Here is a 21,847-nt window from a genome sequence, read left to right on the forward strand (position 1 = left end):
GAAAAGAATAGACAAGCCATAAAAGTTGCAGCAGGGACATTTCCAGTACTGGCAGCAGTCTCCTTATCTGCACGTGCCCCTAACAGCCCCTTTGCCTTGCCTTGCTGCCTCAGGAGTCCACAGAGGACACCAGTGGGCAAATCAGCCTCTAGCTGGGCTGAGGCACTTGCTAGCCACGCCCTCCTCTGTAGGACAACCTTGGAATCACTGGTCCTGCCTTTGTTGCAAGGCTCCCGCTCATGTTTCGTTCTGCAGGGATTAGACTGCTGGGAGGGCCTGACAGCCCATATACAGGACTGGGAACAGGACCTTGAGTCTTTCACAATTCAGATTTGTATCTTTTTTCTTTGGCATAAGCTGAAAAACAATGGGCCTGAGTTTCCCTCACTGCCCTCTGCCAACATTTAGATCCAAGGGCTCCAGCTAAGGGAGTCTATTACTGGCACAGGACTAAAAACCTGGTCGTCTTTTTTTGATGTGTTCAGCGTCCTACACTGATCTAGGTAACAGTGTAGGGATTTATGACAAGTACCCCAGAAGAGTGAACACTCATTTCTATGACTATCTTCAGCCAGACAATTCTCCATTTCCAGATTTAATGGTATGAGCACAGGATGCCTGACTAATGGATGGTGGTGTGGGCTGCTTCGTGGAGTTCGAATGGGTCTAGGGACTGGGGAACGGGAAGACTTAGAAACATGCTAAAACCTGGTCAACCCTAGCAATTTCCTGGCTAGGCTACAACATGCAGCCATGCCAGCACACCCTCTTTCTGAATGACTCCTGCACTCCCTCAGCCACCTCTTTTAGATGACACACTGGAAACACAGGCTCATCTGTGCAAATGCTTGTGCATTCCTCATTTTCCCAGGGGGAACAAATAGTGGGGACAGGAAGTGTGCCTGCTCTGCGTGTCTTCCTAGAACAGATCAAACTGCTGGGGCCAGCTGCCCAAGTTCAGTTCTCAACTAAGACACTTCACCTCTGAGCTTTGGAAGCAGAGAAGCAAGTCACCTCAGAAGTAAATTGCTTTCCCAAAGTATGAGCCACAGGAGAATAATGGAACAGGTCTAAGAGCTAAGTATACAGCCAGCCTGGGAAAATGGGGCTTGGGGCTCAGTGGGTACCCAAGGCCAAGCCCAACAGCTTCCCTCAAGTGAAAACATCTTCCTAGCATTAAAACAGTTTCTATAAACAACGTTCAGTCTGGTTTCTTAATGTTGGGTACTGGTTACGTAACAAAGAGCACCACCACCTTCCCACAGGCCACTCATGAGTAGGCTATACTAGAAGGGATGCCCCTCCTTCCCTCAGTTAAAAGCAGAGGCAAGAAACTGTGCACACTTGGGCAAAGCCTCACCACACTAGGTGGGCACAGATGAGCTCTGAACACTGACCCCATCTTAGCCCTTGAGCCTGCTTATCAATTCCACTGACATCTCACAGCATCATGTGGAAGGTGGAGACCATCTAGGTGCTCTCCTGATGTTTTGTCCTCTCAGCCAGGTGAGAAGTGGACAGTGGGAACATGGGAAGGACTCAGATAGTAGAACTCATGCAGAAGGAAGATGCCCCGAGTTACCCCAACATGTCATCTGGCTGTTGGGTGGCTCTGGCTAAATCTTAACCACTGAATGTCCACTTCTTGACTACAAAAAAAGAGCTACACCATGACTTCAGAGACAACCAAAGGAGACTAAATAAAAGTATCTACTAGGACTGGTAGTGTAGGCCTATAATCTAGCTTGTGAGGGTGTTGAGGCAAGAGGATTCCCAGGTCAAGGCCTGCTTAGACAACCAGACCATTCAACTAAAAAGCAGAGTCAGCAGAGGGCGCAAATGGCTTAAACACCTGCCATCCAAGCCTAACAACCTGAGCTAGATGCCCAGAACCATGAAAAAGTAGCAGGAGAGAGCCAGTTATCTCCACAGCAAGCAGCCCACCCTCCACCACATACTATATTTAAAATTTAAAATGTGGGCAGGGCTGGGGATACAGATAACCCAGTGGCCGAGTACCTGCCTAGCACATGAGTGAGGCACAGGGGGCTAGAAAGTATCCAGTCAGCAGTAACACCAGGATCTGAGTACGTTGCTGAGAGTTGAGGGAGACGACGTTTCTTAGATACTAGGGTATTTACGCATGCCTGTGTATTCAATTCCTCGGACTCCTCAAACCAAACATCTGTCTCAAGGTCCAGGCTGAGCTGTGCTTCCCCAGGTCTGAGTGGTGGTTACCCAGCAGACTGACCCTGAGATGGGTGTAGGAATTACTGTTCCTGCACTGTACTTACACTAGGCACCAGTGCAAGGCTGGAGGCCTCTACCTTTGGAGCTCCACCAGCAAGGCCGTGCCCAGCACTGTGAAGCAGGCAGGTAGCCCTGAGCACTGAGTTTTCCATACAAGAGCACCGTTCACACTCCAGGACGGACTCAGGGCAGTTCACACTGAGAAGTCTGCTTTTTAAAAAAAAGCTAGGACAAAGGACAAGACAGGACACCTTGACCAGGAACTTGGGCCAGATCGCATGGTCTCTCTCCCTCTTGACTCTGCAGTTTGTGACTGATAGCTTTGTGAGTTGAAGGCAGTCCAAGGACAGCAAGCTCTTGCTATCCACTTTCCAGGGTGGTTACGATAAGGCAGCTGACAACAGTGTGATAGAGCAGAGGAACTGTATTGTACTGCTGTGGAGAAGGACAAGGACATGTGCTGAAGACCTGGCAGTACTGGACAGTACAAGGACTCATGGCCAGAGGCCTATGACACCAGCCATTTCCCTTATCAAGAAAACAGTTGTGTTGGCCCAAGGGAATCTCAAAGTTAAGGATAACTGCAACACCCCCAGGCTGACTCTCTGGCTCCTGCTTGTTTTTAATTTGGAAACGGAGGCCTACACAGGAAGCCTGCATACACTGGATACAGACACAACTGCTGGCTACTACATTTACTCTACGATGCGTGTGTGCATGAGATCTATCCTGCTACATGACAGAAGAGTGGGAGGTGTCCCCAGGTGGGTGGTACAGTGAAAGCAGGGCGGGAAGGCTTTCACAGACAACTGGAGGATGTCACTGAACAGGGCCACACTGACCCAGGGCAGTTAGCTTGTGCTTGAACTTGGCTGTGGCGGTGCCTGACGCTCTTTTGGCTTCTTCCTCCGCCTCTTCTGTCTGGAGAGACAGCTCAGTGCAGACTCGCCATTCCTGGGGGCCACCACAGGCTGAGGTGGCCTGCCAGACTGTGTGGGGTACCTGGTCTTCAGCTTCTCCTGGAAGAGCGGCTGGGAAAGCAGATGGCGTAGCTCCTGCTTCCAAAGCTTCACCTGCTTCTGTCGCCGGCGCTCCTCCTGCTGGTCAGCTTTTCCTCCTTGAGACACAAGTGTGAGATCATGTTTACGTACTTTCTTTAGCCTAATACAAGCTGCCATGGCTTGACAGTTCAGAACCACAGTGGATAACTTCTGTTTAGGGGAATGTGGTGCACCCCCGCGCTTCATTGTTTGGGAAACCAGTAAAGACAGAAAGAAACTCCTCAATTTCCAGATAAGGCAACTCACACTTCAAGTCAGGTAACTGGCACAGAGCAAACCGTCAGAGATCAGGACTCACATCTGACTGAAGTCTGTTGTTCTACCCCTGTAGCACAAATGCCTCAGGAGACAGTACACACTTCTCTGCAGCCTGACCTCCAGTACCTCCCCAACCAATGCTGTGACTGAACACAGGGGTGGACACAGCCCAAGTCCCCACCTAAGCCTGACCTCAGGAAGGAAAGGTAGAGGCTCAATCTCCATTTGAGCCCCAGACCTGAGCTTCAAGGAGGAGCGCACTGTTGGCAGACGGCTGGCTCCCACCCTGAGCAGCAGTCTGCCTCTGAACCTGCTGGTTGGGTACTGAGAAGTCCATGCCTCAGCTGCACTGCACTGTACTGCACTGCACTGCTGGTATGAAAGGAGCAGCAGCCATAACTGCTGTCACGGGCCCTAGATGTAGCTCTCCACTCTCCTGTGCCAGGCTATCCAGCCTCATCCCTGGTGCCCTCCTTAGCTTCTGCCCTCCCCCACACAAGAGGGCTTTAGGCAATGCCTGCTGGTAGAGCTGTTCTGATGTACAAATTCTTTCTCTCTGTGAGCACAAACCCTCTCCTGCCGCCTTTTGGTTGGTTGGTTGGTTGGTTTTGGTTTTTCAAGACAAGGTTTCTCTGTGTAGCCTTGGCAGTCCTGGACTCACTCTGTAGACCAGGCTGGCCTTGAACTCACAGAGATCTGCCTATCCCTGCCTCCAGAGTGCTGAGACTAAAGGCGTGCGCCACCACCTCACAGCTCTGTTAGCCTTTATCCCTCATGTAAAAGGATCATTGTTCCACTCAGCCCGTGTCAAGAAACTAGAGAAGTGAGACATGGCTGTGCTGTGCTGCCTTGGAAGGCAGGTGTGGCACTAACTACAGTGATGATAATGGCAGCGCTTTTTCATATGCTGCCTGTTTTCAAGCACAGGTATACTGAGTTTAGCCTCCTTTACTCAATCTTAAGCAAGGAGGTCGGGAGTTCATTACCAGCCTTATAGGTGAGGAAAAAGGACAGCAGAAAGGCTAATCACAGTCAAGAGAACAGGCTGCAGTAACAAGGACATCCTGCCTGTGATCTATTCCCACACATGGTCTCCAAGGACTAGCCATACAAAGCAGAGCCAGACAGATAAGAAAGGCCCAAGGCATCTGGCCAAGCAGCCACAAGACAAGAAAAGGGCCCCTTGCTGCCCCTGACAGGATCACGGAAGTAAGGATGGTCCCAACCAGGTGAAAGCTGAAGGGAAAATAAACACTGAATGCAGCCTTCCTCCCCACCCCCATCCCCACCCCACCTCCAAACCCAGGTGCACCTTTGTACATCTCTTCATCTAACTCAATCTCAAGGGCCGCTGCTGCCTGCTCGATCCAGGAGTTGTGTAGACACGCCTGGAAGTTGCGGTACTCAGCTTTTTCAACCTGCCGGGCTAGACGGATCCGCTCCTGAGGGGACAGTAACACAAAGTTACTGAGCTGATGAAGGGTCAGCGAGTAAAACTTCACCAAAGCTGTTCCTAAACTGCACTGTGATCAGTGACCAGTGAGAGACGACCCAACACTACTGAAACCCTTGCCCAAGTACTTGCTAAAAGCCCAGGTGACCACCACACACAACCACATAAGACTGCTTGTAACTCCTTAGAGGACTGTCCCAGGCTGCCAACTTATACATGGCCCAGAGTGAACTTGTCTCCCCAGCTGTCACATCTGCCTTCCTCAGTTCTTTCTCACAAGCCTTGAGATCAGACTGCAGTGACATAACACCCCCTCATCCTGACATGGAGAGAGCATGTGCAGTGGAAATCAGGAGCCATGAAAACGGGGTGGCTCCCAGTGTCCTTAACAGGAATTCTCTATGATCCCAACTTCCACCAGCTCCATTTAAATGCCCACACAGCTAATGATCATGCCAAAGTGGCCACAGGCCCTCAAACTGCCCTTTGCCTCCACTCCCTCAGTGCCTGCAGCTCCATCTCCTCCTCACCTTTCCTCATCTCTGCAGAGGGATGAAGGCTCTGCTCCCCACATCATAACCACAGGCCTGTTAGGCCCAGAGCTCCATGGAAACTCTGTACAGTAGGCTTGGCCTATATACTTGTGAGCCTCTCCAGAAAATTCCCCCATATTAGCCCCAGGAACACTGGGGCCCAGGGTACACAGCAATCACAGCGAATGTTCCTGTGTGTTATAAACGTAGAAAGAAGTCTTACTGTCTCTGCTTCAGGGCTGAACCCAACATTCAGCATCCCCTTGCTGTTCCCAGCTCTCACTGCACTGCCTAGCAGCGATAGAAGCAGGTGGAAGTTTCTGGACCACATATCAAAGTGAATGAGGAACAAAATACAGGCCTCTAGCCACTACCCTTCCTGCTTTTCTCCCGGGTCTGGCACTTCTTGTCTAGCCATCGGCAGAACCCTGTCTCAGTTACCGAAGACAGGGCATCTGGTCTCGGGGTAAGGTGCTCTCGGTGAGGAGCTTAACGTTTTACCTTGACCACATCCATGTACTTTGACTGCACTGGAAACAGTGGGATGTCCTCGTCTTTCTTGAGAGTTTTGTAAATCTTCTTGAAGTTGATCACATCCTCTGGCCCAATCAGCATCAAGCTGAGGCCTTCACTGGTAGCACGCGCAGTCCGGCCACTTCGGTGGATATAAATCTCTGAGGTGCGGGGCACCTGCCAAGACAGCAACTAGGATCAGCACACAGACACTGCCCAACACTGCTCTTTCCCCCAGGGCCACACCTCAAACTGGCTCCACTCTCTGCAGGACAGAAACCTCTTTAGCACAGTGGACCAACCTAGCCCTACCTCCTGACAGACTGTCCCTGAGTTGACAATCTAGCTACTGTACAGGCTCTGCCCTCCCTAGGCCTCCATACTGGCGCAGCTCTTTATAATCAATCTACTTGTCTCCAACCCCCTTGTGACCAATGCTCTGAAACTCCAGACTCACCAGACAGTGATAGCGCACACTTTTAATCCCAGCACTTGGGAGGCAGAGGCAGAGGCAGAGGCAGAGGTAGGTGGATCTCTGTGAGTTCGAGGCCAGCCTGGTCTACAAAGTGAATCAAGGACAGCCAGGGCTCTGCTACACAGAAAAACCCTGTCTCAAAAAACCAAAAAAAAAAAAAAAAAAAAAAAAAAAAAAAAAAAAAAAAAAGAAAAAAAAGAAAGGAAAAAAAAAAAAAAAAAAAAGGAACTCCAGACTCTTCAGCTCTGATGGGTGACTGATCATGACCAACAGTTACCAAGAGACTGCTTTAGGCTAACCAACCACAAAACACTTTATATGTGGTGGTTCAAAGGAGATGTTCCCTCTATGTCTCAGGCGTCTGAACACTTGGAACCCAACTGGCAGCTGTTTTTTGAGGCCTAGGAGGCATCACCTTGCTGAAGGAAGTGTGTCACCGGTGGCAGGCTTTGAGGTCTCAAAAGCTGGGTACCATTTCCAGAGCACTCTCTCTGCCTCACATCTGCAGTTTAGCTCTCAGCTGCTGCTCCACCCACTTCCCACCTGTTGGCTCTACTCCCTCACAGACTCTTATCCCTCTGGAACCAAGAACCAAATAAACCCTTTCTTCCACAGGCTGCCTTGGCCATACTCTTTTATCACAGCAAGAGAAATGTGTAATAAAGACATCCCAGTCATGAAATACTTCATCACTGTCTACACACTATATATAAACTAGGAAATGAAAATACAGAGAGGTCCACTTGCTTCCCCTAGGTAACCCAACTAAATGTAGGAGCCAGGATTCAAAGACCATGTTAGCCCTGGGACAGCTTGGGCCAGATATGTTGTCCACAAAGTGTGGCATGGGTCTTGGCACCCCTGCCTCCCTGAAGTGCAGTGGGCTATGAACCCACTATGAAGCGCTGACCATGATTCTAGAAATGAGACTTGCCATTCTTCAGCTTATAGAATGAAGAGCCAGCGGCTCACCGGGGCACTCTAGGCCTTCAGCCATCAGCTCCCAATGACTGCTGGCCTCAGCAACTACTCACCCACACCGTTCCCACCCAAGTCCTCATCTCAGTCCAGGCTAAGTGTCCCTGGCCTAGTTTTTCTCAATTTGATACAAGTTGACTCAACTGAGAAAATGCTGCCATCAGATTGACTGGCCTGTAGACAAGCCTGTGAGAAGGCCCAGCCCACTGTGATCACTGCCACCCTGGATGGGTAGTCCTGCTTCGTATTAAGCAAGCAAACTGAACACACCATGAAGAGCACGTCACTAAGCAGCATTCCTCCATGGCCTCAGCTTCAGTTCCTGCCTCCAGCTTCTTGTCCCGGCTTTACTTTATGGTGGACTGTAAGTGTGAAACAAACCCTTTCCTCCCCAAGTTGCTGTTGGTCATGGTGTTTACCACAGCAGCAGGTCCCTAAGACATACCCTGACCATGCCTCCTTCTGCACAGTCCTTCTCCGCTTCTGCATACCCCAACCTGCAAAGCCAGCATCTTCTGTAGCACTCAGCACCCTCTCTCCCTGTACTACAGGTGATTATTTTCTGATAGTTCTGCCCTTCACTGTAGCAGTGGTCACAACCCACTTCTCATCCACGGGATGTAGTACTTCTTAGCGGCTGGACGATATTGTGTGGCCATGGTATCTTCTACAACAGACCCTCTGTTCCAGAGATGCCCTAACCTGAAATCTGTACCCTAGAAGGATTTTAAAAGCAAAAGAATTAAAGATGAGCAGGGCGGTGGTGGCGCACGCCTTTAATCCCAGCACTTGGGAGGCAGAGACAGGTGGATCTTTGTGAGTTCGAGGCCAGCCTGGCCTACAAAGTGAGTCCAGGGCAGTCAAGGCTACACAGAGAAACCCTGTCTTGAAAAACAAACAAAAAATAATTAAGGATGAAAAGTAATAAAAAGCATCTTAGTAGATGCCAGGCTTTCCACACCTACACTGTGGCGGGTGCTTCACTATCCACTCCACTCAGTTCTCAAAACAACCCTAAGGGGCAGGTGTGGTTGCTACTCCAGCTCACAGATAATGGCACTGGGAAGAATGGTGTCAAAGTACCTGAGTGTGTGGAGAGCCACAAATGGAGCCAGAAGTGCCAGAACCGCTTCCCAGGATTGAGGTGACCTGTTTCCCTAACTGCTGCCTTACGCGGCTGCTGGAATACCTATCTTCAGGGTGTGGAGGCAACTCTGTGTTTTAAACCACATCTGGCTGCCAGCTTCTGATGACAGTCCCAGCATCCCTTAATGAATACTTAGGAGGATGCAAAGAAGATATTAGATTATACTGTAAAACACACCATGCTGACATGGCCTCAGTGGGGGAGGACTCTCAGCTGCCCAAAGCTATCAACCCTGAAGTATCAGAGTGTGTTCAACTCCTGGCAGCAGAATCGAAGCCCATGTCCCAGCTACAACTACATGCTGCTGTTTGTTCCTGCCAATCACTACTGTTACTGCTACTACTGATCTGGAACATGTAGTCAGCGTTTCCAATTTGGCTGCCCAAGCTCTTTACATATGTATCTCACTAACCCAAAGACACACAATACTACCTTGTCATTCACAAAATAAGAAAACCCAAGGGACAGAGACTAAGCAATCTGCTGAAGGTTGTACAGGTGGGATTTAGCCAAGGGAGTCTTAACTACACCACCCTTGTACTGCACACCAGACTAACCATTTAATATACTGCTATAAGGAGTCCCAGAGAAATTTCCAAACAACCCAAGCTCTTGCCAAGGCTAATTGCTGCTCTCCACAAACTGATAGTAAAACCCTACTGCTGAAGACCACCCCTACATAACTTGCTGAACATGGAAAAGCTGAGCTGGTGCCTACCTAGAATCTACCTAGAACTACTAGAACCCCTATGGACTAGTGTTCGTGGTACTAGAAGGTACTGGCATGTGAACAGAGAAAAAGATAAATAGCAACCCAGTGACAGACTCTGCCTGTACAATGCACTGGTCTAAGAGTGGCACAAAAGTAACCAACTAGTATTTGACTGGAATCAAGACCCACACCACGAGACTTCGGAGCCTATGCCTGACACTGCTTGGACCGCTTTCTTGGCCAAGAAACTGAAATTAGGTAGGCCACAGTCGTAGGGGAAAACCAAACACTACTGCTAAAGAACCAACCCAGCAATTAAATGGTCCCTAATGACATTCTGCTTTACGCATAGATCAGTGTCTGGCTCAGCCATCATCACAGAAGCTTTCTCCTGAAGTAGAGGGAGCAACACAGAGACCCACAACTAGAGAGTGTGCAGAGTGAGAGACCTTGGAACACTCAGTCTTAAATAGATGTCTCCATCAAATTCCTTCCCTCAGGCTCAGGGAACATTGTGGAAGAAGGAAAGTGGGAAGATTGTACAAGCCAGTGGGGATGAAGGACACCAAGGGAAGGAAGCCTTTAGACACAACAGGACTGACACAGAGACTGAGGCAGCACACAGGGCCTACACAGATCTAAGCCAAATGGGGCCCCACTGCTGAGAAAGGGGGCCAAACACAAGCCCCCATCCCTATCCCAGAAGGTACCTCCAACTGACAACCCTTGGTAAGTAAAAATTCGTTTTCTCCAACCGAGTCTCACTAGGTATACAAACTACACTTTAGGGCAGACACAAGGCCCAGCAAGTAGATGGCCAACACAAAATGAACTCAGTGTTATTTTTGGTATGGCATTTTCATAATGCTTTGTCCAGGCTTTTTATTTTTCTCCCCTTTATAGGTCTTTGTTTATGTATTATGGTTTCTGATTTTGTGTTTTTATGGGATTTCTGTGTGTGGAATTATGTGTGCCTCTGCATCTGTATGTGTTTATTGTGTTTTATAGTTGAAGTTTTTTTACTTGTTACAGTTGTATTCTGGTTTATTTCATTTTGTTTTTGTTGTTGTTGTTGTTGCCTATTTTGTAATGAGGGAAAGAAAGAGCATGATGTGGGTGGGCAGGCAGACGGGGAGGTGGGGAGGATATGGGATGACCTGAGGTAGGGGAACGGTGATCAGAATATAGTGTATGAAAAAAAATCTATTTTCAATAAAAATTAAAATTGTAAAAACAAAAACAAAAAACCACGCTGCCGTGGTCTATCCCCACCAAAACTCATGCTGAAGCTAAATCCTTCTGTGTAGCAAGTGTTGGGAGGCACCTAGGGGAGGTGTCTGTGGATGGGATAGAGACAGGAATGGAGTACACTGTTGCTCTCCAGGGGCTGGGGTACCATGACATGTTACACACAAAGGCTTGCCCTTCTACATCAAGGCTTCCACCAGAAGCTGAGCAGATCTTGGTGCCACACCCTTGTACTTTCCAGCTCCAGAACCAACAGCCACACCCTCTTTACAAAGCACTATGTCTTAAGCATTCTGCTATAGTAACAGAAAGCAGAGAAAGACTACACTGTAATCTGCTGATATCAAGTAGCCTGAAGAGAGAGGCTGTGCAATAGGACTCTCAGTAAGTGCTCCCAAAGCAGTAGCAGTGGGTGCTGGATGCTGATGAGAACATGCTACAGGAGCCTGAGGAACGATGCTGCCTCGGCTTCAACCTTCGCCGTAACACCTCCCCATTCATTGCAGGGGCAGGACTGGGGACAGGGATGGGGATGGGAGTCGGGGGTTGGGGAGGGGATGAGGGTGGGGGTGGCTGTACCTGGTAGTGGATGACGTGCTGAACTTTAGGAATATCCAGACCCCGAGCTGCCACATCTGTTGCCAAGAGAACGCAGCTGTGATGGAGACAAAGCACATCCACAATTCTAAGTAACAGCAATTATTAGTCAGCTTAGCACCTGCTAAGCACTCCATACAAGGTAATACCAGTATCTCCCTTGTATAATTAAGAACCTGAGGCTGAGAGACTCATCTTCCACGGTGTGCACATGTCTATTCTCTTGTGGAATCAGGATCTGAAGCCTGGGTCTTACCGTCTCAAGCACAGGCTGGATTCTGTAGTGAGGTCAATGAAGCCATATACATCCTGGGCCGCTGGCTGTCTGCCAACACCTTCACGCCCTACTCTGGTTCTAGAGTCTGTGCTCTCAGCCACAGCTTCCCCTGGGCTTCTCAAGGCTGTGAGAAGTAAATGGATGCCCAGGGCTTCACTTGTTGCAGAGTTACTGGAAGCCTCAGTAGAACATTAATAGCAAAGAAACACAATGAGTGAGTGACCTTGCCAAATACAGAAATAAGATGAAGGAAAGAATAGAAGGAAGAAAAAGAAAGCTAGCCCGGCTTGTGCTGCGGAAGCACCCATGGCAGAGGGTGGGGTCCCTGGTTCCCTTCCACCCTGGCCCCCTGAGTACCGTGGCTCACAGCGCAAAGCCAGGCCTCAGGAGACAGACTCCACTTACTCTTCCAGACGAGCAAACTGCTCCAGGTTTCTGAGCCTTTGCTTCTGGTGCATGCAGGCATGCAGAGTCAGCGGCATGATGTCCAGGACCTTGAGGAGTCCGGAGAGGCGTTTGATGCAGGAGATGCTGTTGGCAAACACCAGGCTCCGGCCCGGGTACTGCATGAGGAAGTAGTAGAGATACAAGTCTTTCTCATCAGTCTCACAGTGGATCTTGGTCTCCGTCAGCGTCTCCACTGTACCCTCATTCCTTGTGAGGTCAATGACTTTCGGCTTGCCCCGCACGCCAATCTTCTGCATGAGAAGGTCAAGTTTGGCCGTTTTATCCATTTTCTTCACATGCTTCTTATGAAGGATTCGAGCCGGAGCTTGGTGTACCAGGGTTAGTGTGGCAGAAAAAACAAGAGTCTGCCGATTTGGGTTGTGCTGGGAGTCATTCAGCACCTCTAGCAGCTGGGAGAGTTCAGCAAAATGGCCTTTCTCCACCATCCGATCAGCCTCATCTATCACCAGGCACCTGCAGATCCAAGCAGGCCCACATCACTGGTTAGTGCAAGCCTCTACAGAATATCGCACTCCCACGCCAATCACATCCTCCCGCCCATTCGCACACACAGCACATACCGTCAGCACCAGAGCATCCATTAGCTTTTCTCATGCATGCTTCGTTTCTGAGGATAGGGCCGGGGTGGCCACAGTCCTGTGACAGTGAGAGCACTGCCCACACCATCCAGCCACCTCAGCCTCAATTCAGAAAGGGCTAAGAGAGGAGGCGGGAGGGGCTGTCTCTCACCTGAGCTGCCGAAGGTTGCTCAAATGAGGATGTTTTTCTTTAACTAGCTCCCAAAGCCGACCAGGGGTGGCGATCACAATCTCAGGATGGCGGTTCAGCATCCTTTGCTGTTTCTGTGTAGACATTCCACCAACTAAAATTGCTGTCTTAATCCCTACAGGGCAAAAACAGTAGATGTTATTCCACCTGGCTGCTTATCCTATGGATTAGCACATGGTCACTAGCACAGCTTAGTAAATGCCTTGCACTTGAGGAAGAACTCAGCCTGCAATGCAGCTTTTGTTAGGATAAACACCACACTGAAAACCCTTCCCAAAAGGAACAGAAGCTTTTATCTCAAGGCAGGGATCAACAAATTTGTTCTTTAAAGGTCAGGTTACTTGCAAACATTTTAGATATCTGGTCCCCTTGAGGGAACTGGAACAACTGTAAAGCGATTTGTAAAGGACTTAATGTAGCAGATGAGAAAACTCCCCTAAAGGGCAGGAGCCACAACCCTTACTTAGAAACATTTACTAAGTGGAACTAAATCTCACCTGTAAACTTGGCCACAGCATCAATGTGTTGTCTGACCTGGACGGCCAGCTCTCGAGTGGGAGTCAGGACCAGTCCCAGCAGCGGGCGCCTTGGGTGTACTTTACAGGCAGCAATTTGGTCACACAACCCCTGCTTTAGCTTCCCAATCTGCTCTTCATCAAGTTTTTCTTCTCTGTCTTCATTCTGCTTGGGGACAAGCTTTTCCTCCACCAAGGAGGAAGGTCCTTCACCAGCATCATCGTCACAGAAGAGCAGGGTCTGGGCTGAGGCAGGGGCGGCAGTCTCGGGTTTGGCCTGGGCTGCAGGCTCAGTGGGCTGTGCTTCCTTCTCAATTCTGGCCTCATCGGGCAACACTCCAGAGTCAGTGCCAGCCTTGCAAGGTGATCCAAGGTCGGCTGCAGCTCCCAGCCTGCTCTCCCTTGGTGGCACTCCAGTGCTGCTCGGGATGGGCGGAGCCTTCATCTTATGCCACTGCAGCACGGCATGAATCATCGGGATGGCGAAGGCAAGTGTTTTCCCGCTTCCTTAGAATTAAGCACAAACACCAGGAATCCAGGATGCACATGTCACTGTTTGGAGTTCCTGACTTTGCATAGAAATAATGAAACCTGGGAGAGCCATGTGCCACCCTGACCAGCGAAAGCACCAGCATTTCTCCTGCGCATGGCACCTGACAAAGAACTAACACCCAAGTGAGGAAGGTATAGAGGAATGAAGGGTTAGTCTGTTTTACTGTGGAGAAAATCTGTACAGCCCTTCCCTAAGACCTGCTTCAGTGAAGGAAGGAATAAAATAACTATTAAATAAAAGAACTATTTTGTTCTCTTCAGACATTTTAACATGTTTGTCTCTATGCATGGTTTCAAGCTGACCTCTGAAAGCACATGGAGTCAACGCCATTCAAGGGCAAATCAAATAGGACGTCCCAACCCAAGAATCTGAAGTCTCCTTAGCTGACATCTTACTTTCTGTATTTCACTTATTCATGGCCAATTTTGGGCCAAAAAATATTAAGCTGGCAATTCCATAAATAAGCACTTCATAAGTTTCAAGCCATATATCACTCATTCCAAGTAGTAAGAGGAAGCCTCACACTGTCTGGCTCCATTAGCACAGGACATGACGCCTCCCTTCTGTCCAAAAGCGGACCCCCTGGTCTATGCTGACCACCTGTGAGTCACCAGGGATCTCAGTTATTAGACTTGCACCCCTGCTTATGCTTAAGCAGTTCTGACTTTATCCACGGTCCTGGCGCCTGGCAGTAGTCACCCCAGTGAGCAGCTCAGACAGGCTAAAGGGAAGCTGTAAGGTGTTTTTTCTCTGACTGAAAAGCTGGAAATTGTCAACTCATGGGGGAAAAAGTCATGAATTTGTTACTAAGATCTATAAGAATGAATATTCTTTCCATGAAATTGTAAAGAATAAACTAAGGTTACTTTTGTAGTTATGTCTCAATCTGCAGAGAGTATGACTACAGAACAGAACATAAGTGCCCAAGATGTAAAATGCATCCATCTACATAAATGCGCAGGAAAAAACAAGTGCAAGCAGGTGCGCATCAGCTGTCTCACCTGTGTTTGGGGATTTACTAGGGGACTGGAAAGGTATCCTTCCTGGACTCTAGAGTTGACAAGTAAGAATGCCCCAGGCAAAAATCAGTACATGGTCTCTGCCGGAAAAAAAATCCTAATCAGTCCAGAGGGCTGTGGCGCACGCCTACAATCCCAGTACTCGGAGGCTGAAGCAGGCAGATCTCTGTGAGTTCAAGGCCAGCATGGTCTACAGAGCAAGTCCAGGACAGTCAGACCTACACAGAGAAAACTCTGCTCAAAACACAAAAACAAAACAAAACAGTCCTAGTCATAACCTGCAAAGAACTCTGATGGCCTGGTGCAATGGTTCAACTGAATAAAGTCACTTACCACTAAAGCCTGAGGACCTGAGATCAATCCCAAGATCCACGTGGTGGGAGGGCGAATCTACTCCCACAGCTGTCCTCTGGCCTCTAAACACATACCGTGGCTTGTACAACCCTATACATAAGTGCACACACCTATATATATAAATGGCTTTAAAAACTTGGAAAAAGGGGGAAAGAAATCTTATGAATAATTTCCAAAGCAAATGACCAGTTCTAAATAAATAAAAAATAATACCAAAGAAGCAAAACATTATAAGCAAAAGCTTAAAAACAAAACAAAAAGCAACAATAACAAAAAACAAACACCCAAAAAATTTAAGAAAAACAACAGACATTTCATTGAAGACAATGAAAGCCGAAAGATACCACAGCAACATCTGTAATTTCACAGTCTCAGAAAAATAAAACTGACAATTCAGAACTACCTACAAAAAAAAATCCTTTAAAAAACAAAGGCTGCTTTGCTTTAGTTCACTGGCATATACAGAATGCTAACTGGAGCCTTCACTGCAGGGGAAAGGGCTTAAGAACGTCCCATCTACACAGGGACTGAAGCCCATCACAAAGTACAGAAACAAAGACACTGTTTTCTTCTTAAAACTCTTTTAAAAATAACTGCTTACAAAAAAAAATTACTTACAGCAAAACAGTTAAAGCATATTTTGGAGTTTGCAACACAGAAATAAAAACACACAACCAAAAAGTACAAAAGATCAGGTGGAAATAAGCCCTTGAGAGGTTCTTAGTCCACACAGGAGGCACTGTATCACTTGAAAGTAGACTATGATAAATATATGTGTACATCTTGTGACATGGTCTGTGAACCCGAAAGCCAACACTAAAAGAGACAATAAAGGCCTGTAGCTAGTTATAGGAGAGGAGAGAGAGACAGTGCTGTGACTGTGTACTGGGTCTCACTCCCAGTCCCTAAAATGGAACCCTTGTCAATTCTTAATAGGGAGAATCTTTTGTTACCTTATTTAACTCTTCACCTCCATTCCTGGTCTAAGACACGAGGCTCAAAATCCTCAGGAGTAACAAGAGTTTTCTTGTAAATTAATGAGATGACCAGGAGCTAAAGACTAATTTGTCTCTAGAAAACTTCAGGATGGGAGCTGGTGGCCACTGGGCAGGAACTTCCTGAACACCAGAGAGAGGGATTTAAGATTGAGTTCAAGGAAGAAAGAGGAAATAGTAGGACCCACTTATAGGTCCTGGAAACCTATAAGAAGAACTTTATGACAGGCAGATCTGGATCCTGGGGTCCTCCTCAAACTAAGGCACCAGCCAAGGAGAATATAGGCAGTAAGTTTCGAACCCCTATCAAGACCTAGCCGATGAACATGATATTCTCCATCGTTGAGTGGAGAGTGAGATCTGACTCTCACACGAACTCTGGTGCCCCTTTTCTGACCATGTCCCCCGGATGGGGAGACCTGGTGGCACTCAGAGGAAGGATAGCTAGTTACCAAGAAGAGACTTGATATTCTGAGAGCATATATAGGGGGAGGAGGTCTCCCTCAGTCACAGACATAGGGGAGGGGAGAAGGGGAGAAATGGGAGGGAGGGAAGAATGGGAGGAAACTGGGGAAGGGCTAACAATCGAGATGTAATATGAATAAATTAATGGAAAAAAAAAAAAGATTGAGTTCAAGCCAGGTGTGGTGGTGCATGCCTTTAATCCCAGCAGAGGCAGGGGAATCTCTGAGTTCAAGGCCAGCCTGGTCTACAAAGCGAGTTCTGGACAGCCAAGGCTACACAGAGAAACCCTGTCTTGAAAAAGCAAAACAAAAAAAATTTTAAAAGCCAACAAACAAAAGATTGAGTTCAATATCCAAGCTTTACTCAATCACGCCCACATAATGGAAGCTCCATAACAACACTACAAACAATGGGATTCAAAGAGCTTCCAGGCTGACGAACTCAAAGAAAGTGGTATGCCCAGAGTGGGCACATGGAAGCCCTTTGCCCTCTTACTACCCTCAAGAAATGCATATTAAATAGAAAAGCAATGTCTGTCCACAGACCATACCAATATCAAAATAAAGCCAGAATGAAAAGCTATAGTAATATGATATTAGAACAAAGAACTCTTGTAGGGATAAAGATGATTATTTACACAATTATGTTTTAACATATAAAATATTTACAAACCTGATAACAGACTGGCAGCTACATGGAACTAAAGACTGGATGGAATTTTAAGTGGAAAACTATCACTAGGGGAAAAGTGAATAAAAGAAAATAACACTACTATTTTAAATTTTAAATCTGTACTTAAAGACCTTCCTAGAAAGGAAAGAACAAGCCTGATGAATTTGAACAAATATTTAAGGGGGAAAAAAACATGATTATTTAAAACTACTTCGGATAATTCAAAGAGGCATGGTGGCACACGTCATTAATCCCAGCACTTGGGAGGCAGAGGCAGGTAGAGCTCTGTGAGTTCGAGGCCAGTCTGGTCTACAAAGTGAGTCCAGAACAGCCAGTACTGTTATACAGAGAAACTCCTCTCAAAAAAAAAAAAAAAAAAAAAAAAAAAACCAGAAAGAAAAAAAGAGAACATTTTAGAAGTTATTGAGACCAGCGTAACTCCAATACCAAACAACATTACAAGAAAACTATAGATAAATATTCTAATTTCATAATCACACTTGACCAAATCCAATAACATATAAACACAATGTGATCAAGATCCCTGTTTCTCAGAAATGTTTAGTTTTTATTTCTGAAAAATTAATGGAATGTGCCTTTATCAACAGACTAAAAACAAAAACCTACATACCTAAATACATACAATAAAAACATTTGTAAAATAAATCCAACATGCATATTTTTTTTTTTAAACTCCTCAGTGGAGCTGTAAGAGAACACTCCCAACCTGACAGAGACCAACAATGCAGGTGGTAAAGTAGTGTCGTCTCCTCCACCTCACCTGGGGCCTACAGAGAGAATGCAAGGGTCCTGGAGTCAGGTGGGGCAGATTTCAGCCCAGAGCTGGACGGTTTTAGCACCTTCATTCAACAAGGCTTTTGTGGTCACATTCTCAACAACCCCCTTCGGCCAGTTTTCCAGCCTACTAGCAACTAAAGACTGGATCCAGAAGCTCTGCTGCCTGGGACAGACAGAACAGCTCTTACCTGTCTCAGCGGCTCCAAGGATGTCCAGTTTGTCACGGATGGCAGGGGCCAAAGTCAGAGCTTGGATTGGGGTAGGTGCAGAGAAGCCTAGAAAGCTGAGTGCGCGGAGAATGGCCTTGGGCACAAACAGGTCTCTCCAGGCTGACACGTCTGCCTTCTGGTCCTGCATTTCGGGCATCCATGTCTTTGCCTTCTTGGGCAATTTAGAGGCAGTGCTCTGTGGGGTGTGTAATTTTTTCTTCCCTTTGCTTTTCTTCTTTTTGGGAACAGCCTGTACCAGGCTTTCCGATGCTGCTCCTCCTACCTTCTGATCAGAGCAGACAGTGGCATCTTCCTGCGTCTCTGGCTCAGAATCTTTGACTCCGGATTCATCCTGGGCAGTGCTTCCTTCAGCGACCAGCGCCTCTTTGCGCTTCTTCAGTTTGATCTTTTTCTTCGGGGAACTGGACTCTCCTTCCTCCTCCTCCTCTTCTTCTGAAACAGCCTGGGCCTTTCTCTTCTTGGGCTCTTCATTTGAGAAGAAACCGGAGGGATTCCTGGCAGGGGAGACTAACTGGTAATCTGTCAGTTCCTCAAAGCACACCAAGTCGTCCATCTGTCCATCTGCAAACAGATTTGGGTCGATCGCCACCTGCTTCCATTTCCCTACAACTTTGATGCCCTTTGTCTGAAATCTGCCACGGCTTGCTGGCTTTGGCCTTGATTTTGTCTCCTTCAACTTCATGGTTGCTGAAAAGAAATGCTCTTCTAGGTTAGTGAGTACAGAGCACAGGTTCCAAATGAACCTAAACCGTACAAGACCCTGCAGACAACTGAGGACGTGAAGATGCTCCCAGACAGAGAATGAAACACACCCACAGAATAGGTAGTTTGGCTTGGACACAGGGAACACAGGCAACACAGTCAAGAGACATGAGCTAATTCTGGTTAGGATCCCAGCTCCAACACTTAATTTGTATGCAACCTTAAAGAATACTGCCTACCGCTCACGGAATTTAAGTGTTTTAACCCTTTAAAAAGAGAGGTATGGCATAGCACTCAGGGAGGCAGAGGCAGGCAGATCTCTCTGAGTTCAAACCCAGCTTGGTCTACAAAGCAAGTCCAGGACAGCTAAGGCTACAGAGAAACCCTGTCTCAAAAAATCGGAAAGGAAGCCGGGCGTGGTGGTGAACACCTTTAATCCCAACACTCGGGAGGCAGAGGCAGGCAGATCGCTGTGAGTTCGAGGCCAGCCTGGTCTACAAAGTGAGTTCAGGACAGCCAAGGCTACACAGAGAAACCCTGTCTCGAAAAAAAAAAAAAAAAATCGGAAAGAGGGGTGGGGTGAATAGTTTGTGATTATCTAATTTTATGATGTACACAAGTGATGCCTGACCTACATAAGTAATTTTGAACATAGAATCACCTGAGATATTTTTCCAGTTCTGCGGCTAGAGAACAGAGCGGGTTTATTACAAGGACACTGAGTTCTCTTCTATATTAGAACAAGGCAAACGCCATTTCCATCCCCCCCTGGCCTTGGCCAGAGAAGTTAAAACCCATGCAGCTTTCTAATTACATTTTAAGTAACGTTGAGCTGGAGCTCAGTGTTCGCCAAGCATGAATGACTCCTAGCTTCCACCCCCAACACTTGTAGAACCATAGGTAGTGGGTACCCAGCCCTCGGGAATGGAAGGAGCTAGGAAGATCAGGAGCTCAAAGCCAGCCCTGGCTACAAGAAACCCTGCCTTTAAAGTCGGGGGTGGGGCACTTAATGCATGACTTATTTGAGTGGGAGTGGCCCCACACTAACCCTCTGTAAGAAAAGATATTGTGGAGGGCATACGGTAAAACTCGATTCCAATCTGGATCCAGCACTTGCCAGCTCTGAGTCTTTGGTGAACGTATCTGTGCCTCAGTTTCCTCATCTGCAATTTGAGGATAGTGAGATACTTATCCCACTGAGTCGTCATTTGAAGACGAAATGGTGACGCATGTCAAAAACCACTTTAGCATGGCGCCTGTGAGGTGAGGCACGTTGACTCGCAGTCAAGACTCACCCCAGCGGTCCCAGGCATCGGATGCCCGACGACCCCACTGCACCTCGCTCCCACCTTGACAAGGGGAACGGAACATCACTAGAAATGGGACACGGGGAGTGAACTGTACCGCCTGCAAGAGTCTCTCGGGCACTATGGCCGCACGAACCCTTCAAGGGAGGTTGCTGGGATATTGATGCCCAAAGCAAGAGCTCTAGGCGAGGGCCACCCAGGGCTGTGGGAACATCCGTGAACCACTACGCTATGGGGACACACCGGGAGCACCTCCGCAGCCGGCCACGACCCGCTCTGCACTCACCAAGACAACTCACCGCCGCAGTTCCTTCACACACCACACCACCTGCACCGCCCCTGACCCGGAACTGCGGTTTCAGACGCGGCTGCTGCTGCAGTTCCGGGGCGGGGCTTCACTCACGCGTGTACGCTGCAGAAGGAAGTCCCGCCTCCTTGTGGAAGCGGATGTCTGATTGGCACTGCCTCTGGACTAGGGCCGTAGCGAGTTGGGCTGGCTTTGGGTGTACCGTTTGGCCGTGGATTCTACTTCCTGTTTTTGCCTTAGGCCTGGTTTCCGAGCTCCTTCGCAGACGCCAGGGAGCGCAAGTGTCCGCCTAATCTTGATCTAGTTTGTGTGCTGTGGCTGTTGCGCGTGATTGAATACCTGGAACCTAATTTACGAACCTACTAAGGCCTGTGTACCAGTTCGGTGGTGCCTTCCTAGTGCACAGGGCTGGTCAAGATAGAGCTGCCAGTGTCAAACGTAAGTTTTAGACCCGGATAAAATAGGCTTTCACATTAATTAGATATAATTTACAACTTTTCTTAGGAGCTATTAGGGTACATAGAAATAAGAAAGCATAGATGCCTGGCAGTGATGGTGCACGCCTTTAGTCGCAGCACTGGGGAGTCAGAGGCGGGAGGATCTCAAGGTTGAAGACAGCCTGGTTTACAGGCCAGGGCACACAGAGAAACCCTGCCTGGAAAAGAGAGAGAGAGGGAGGGAGGGAGGGAGAGAGGGAGGGAAAATGAGGAGGAGGAGGAGAAGTTGGAGGGAGGGAGAAGAAAAAGAATTTTTTAAAAGAAAGACAGAAGGAAAACAGTATGATCTGAGACAGCAAAACTAACACTGAACTGCTGACTCCTTTGTAAACTTGCTTGGCCTTCCTGTTTTCCTAAAAAATGCACATCTTTTCATTGAGAAGCGACTGTCACCAATATCCTCTTAGCACATTTATGTTTGCTAAAGAGATAACTGTCTTGACAAAAAAAAAATCTTCAAATCTCAGCATCTGTAAAACTTGCTTAAGTCCAGAAAAATCTCCTTTTGGGTGGAGATGAAAAGAAGACCCTAAGATGGTCACAAGATTATGACAATGCCTAACCCTCTATATTCCTGTCTAGTCTGGGACGTCTAACACAACAGCTAGAGGCTACAGCTGCACAATAGTTAAAACGTTTTTCCTTTATCTCTGGGAGCTGAGAATTTCTCTTTGAGGAAGACTAAAGTCCCTAGT

At 47.8% G+C, this 21,847-nt stretch overlaps 1 protein-coding gene across 2 annotated transcripts; it reads right to left on the bottom strand.

Moving 5' to 3' along the window:
- Positions 1-2,654: 2,654 nt before the first annotated feature.
- Ddx24 (DEAD-box helicase 24) lies at positions 2,655-20,726 on the bottom strand. 2 transcript variants are annotated; one of them, XM_051150830.1, is made up of 9 exons: positions 20,648-20,726; positions 18,298-19,026; positions 13,236-13,760; positions 12,700-12,853; positions 11,908-12,423; positions 11,208-11,283; positions 6,057-6,245; positions 4,882-5,011; positions 2,655-3,367 (listed from the first exon to the last, which is right to left on the bottom strand). In XM_051150830.1, the coding sequence occupies exons 2-9, from the start codon at positions 19,019-19,021 to the stop codon at positions 3,102-3,104; spliced, it is 2,580 nt and encodes an 859-aa protein (XP_051006787.1). In that variant the 5' UTR covers positions 19,022-19,026; positions 20,648-20,726; the 3' UTR covers positions 2,655-3,101. The 2 variants fall into 2 exon arrangements, with proteins under 2 accessions (XP_051006787.1, XP_051006786.1); XM_051150829.1 differs by having other exon boundaries at positions 20,635-20,720.
- Between the last annotated feature and the right edge of the window lie 1,121 nt (positions 20,727-21,847).

The sequence above is a fragment of the Acomys russatus genome, chromosome 1 (assembly GCF_903995435.1).
Source record: "Acomys russatus chromosome 1, mAcoRus1.1, whole genome shotgun sequence".
NCBI classification, from domain to species: domain Eukaryota; kingdom Metazoa; phylum Chordata; class Mammalia; order Rodentia; family Muridae; genus Acomys; species Acomys russatus.

What these genes read in the sequence shown, in the direction of transcription:
- Ddx24 (XM_051150830.1), bottom strand. Translation starts at nt 19,021, where the DNA reads ATGAAGTTGAAGGAGACAAAATCAAGGCCAAAGCCAGCAAGCCGTGGC. An exon ending in CCTTGGAGCCGCTGAGACAG is followed by an intron (nt 13,761 to 18,297) that starts GTAAGAGCTGTT and finishes CTTAATTCTAAG; the next exon opens with GAAGCGGGAAAACACTTGCC. An exon ending in AGCAACCTTCGGCAGCTCAG is followed by an intron (nt 12,424 to 12,699) that starts GTGAGAGACAGC and finishes TTGGATCTGCAG; the next exon opens with GTGCCTGGTGATAGATGAGG.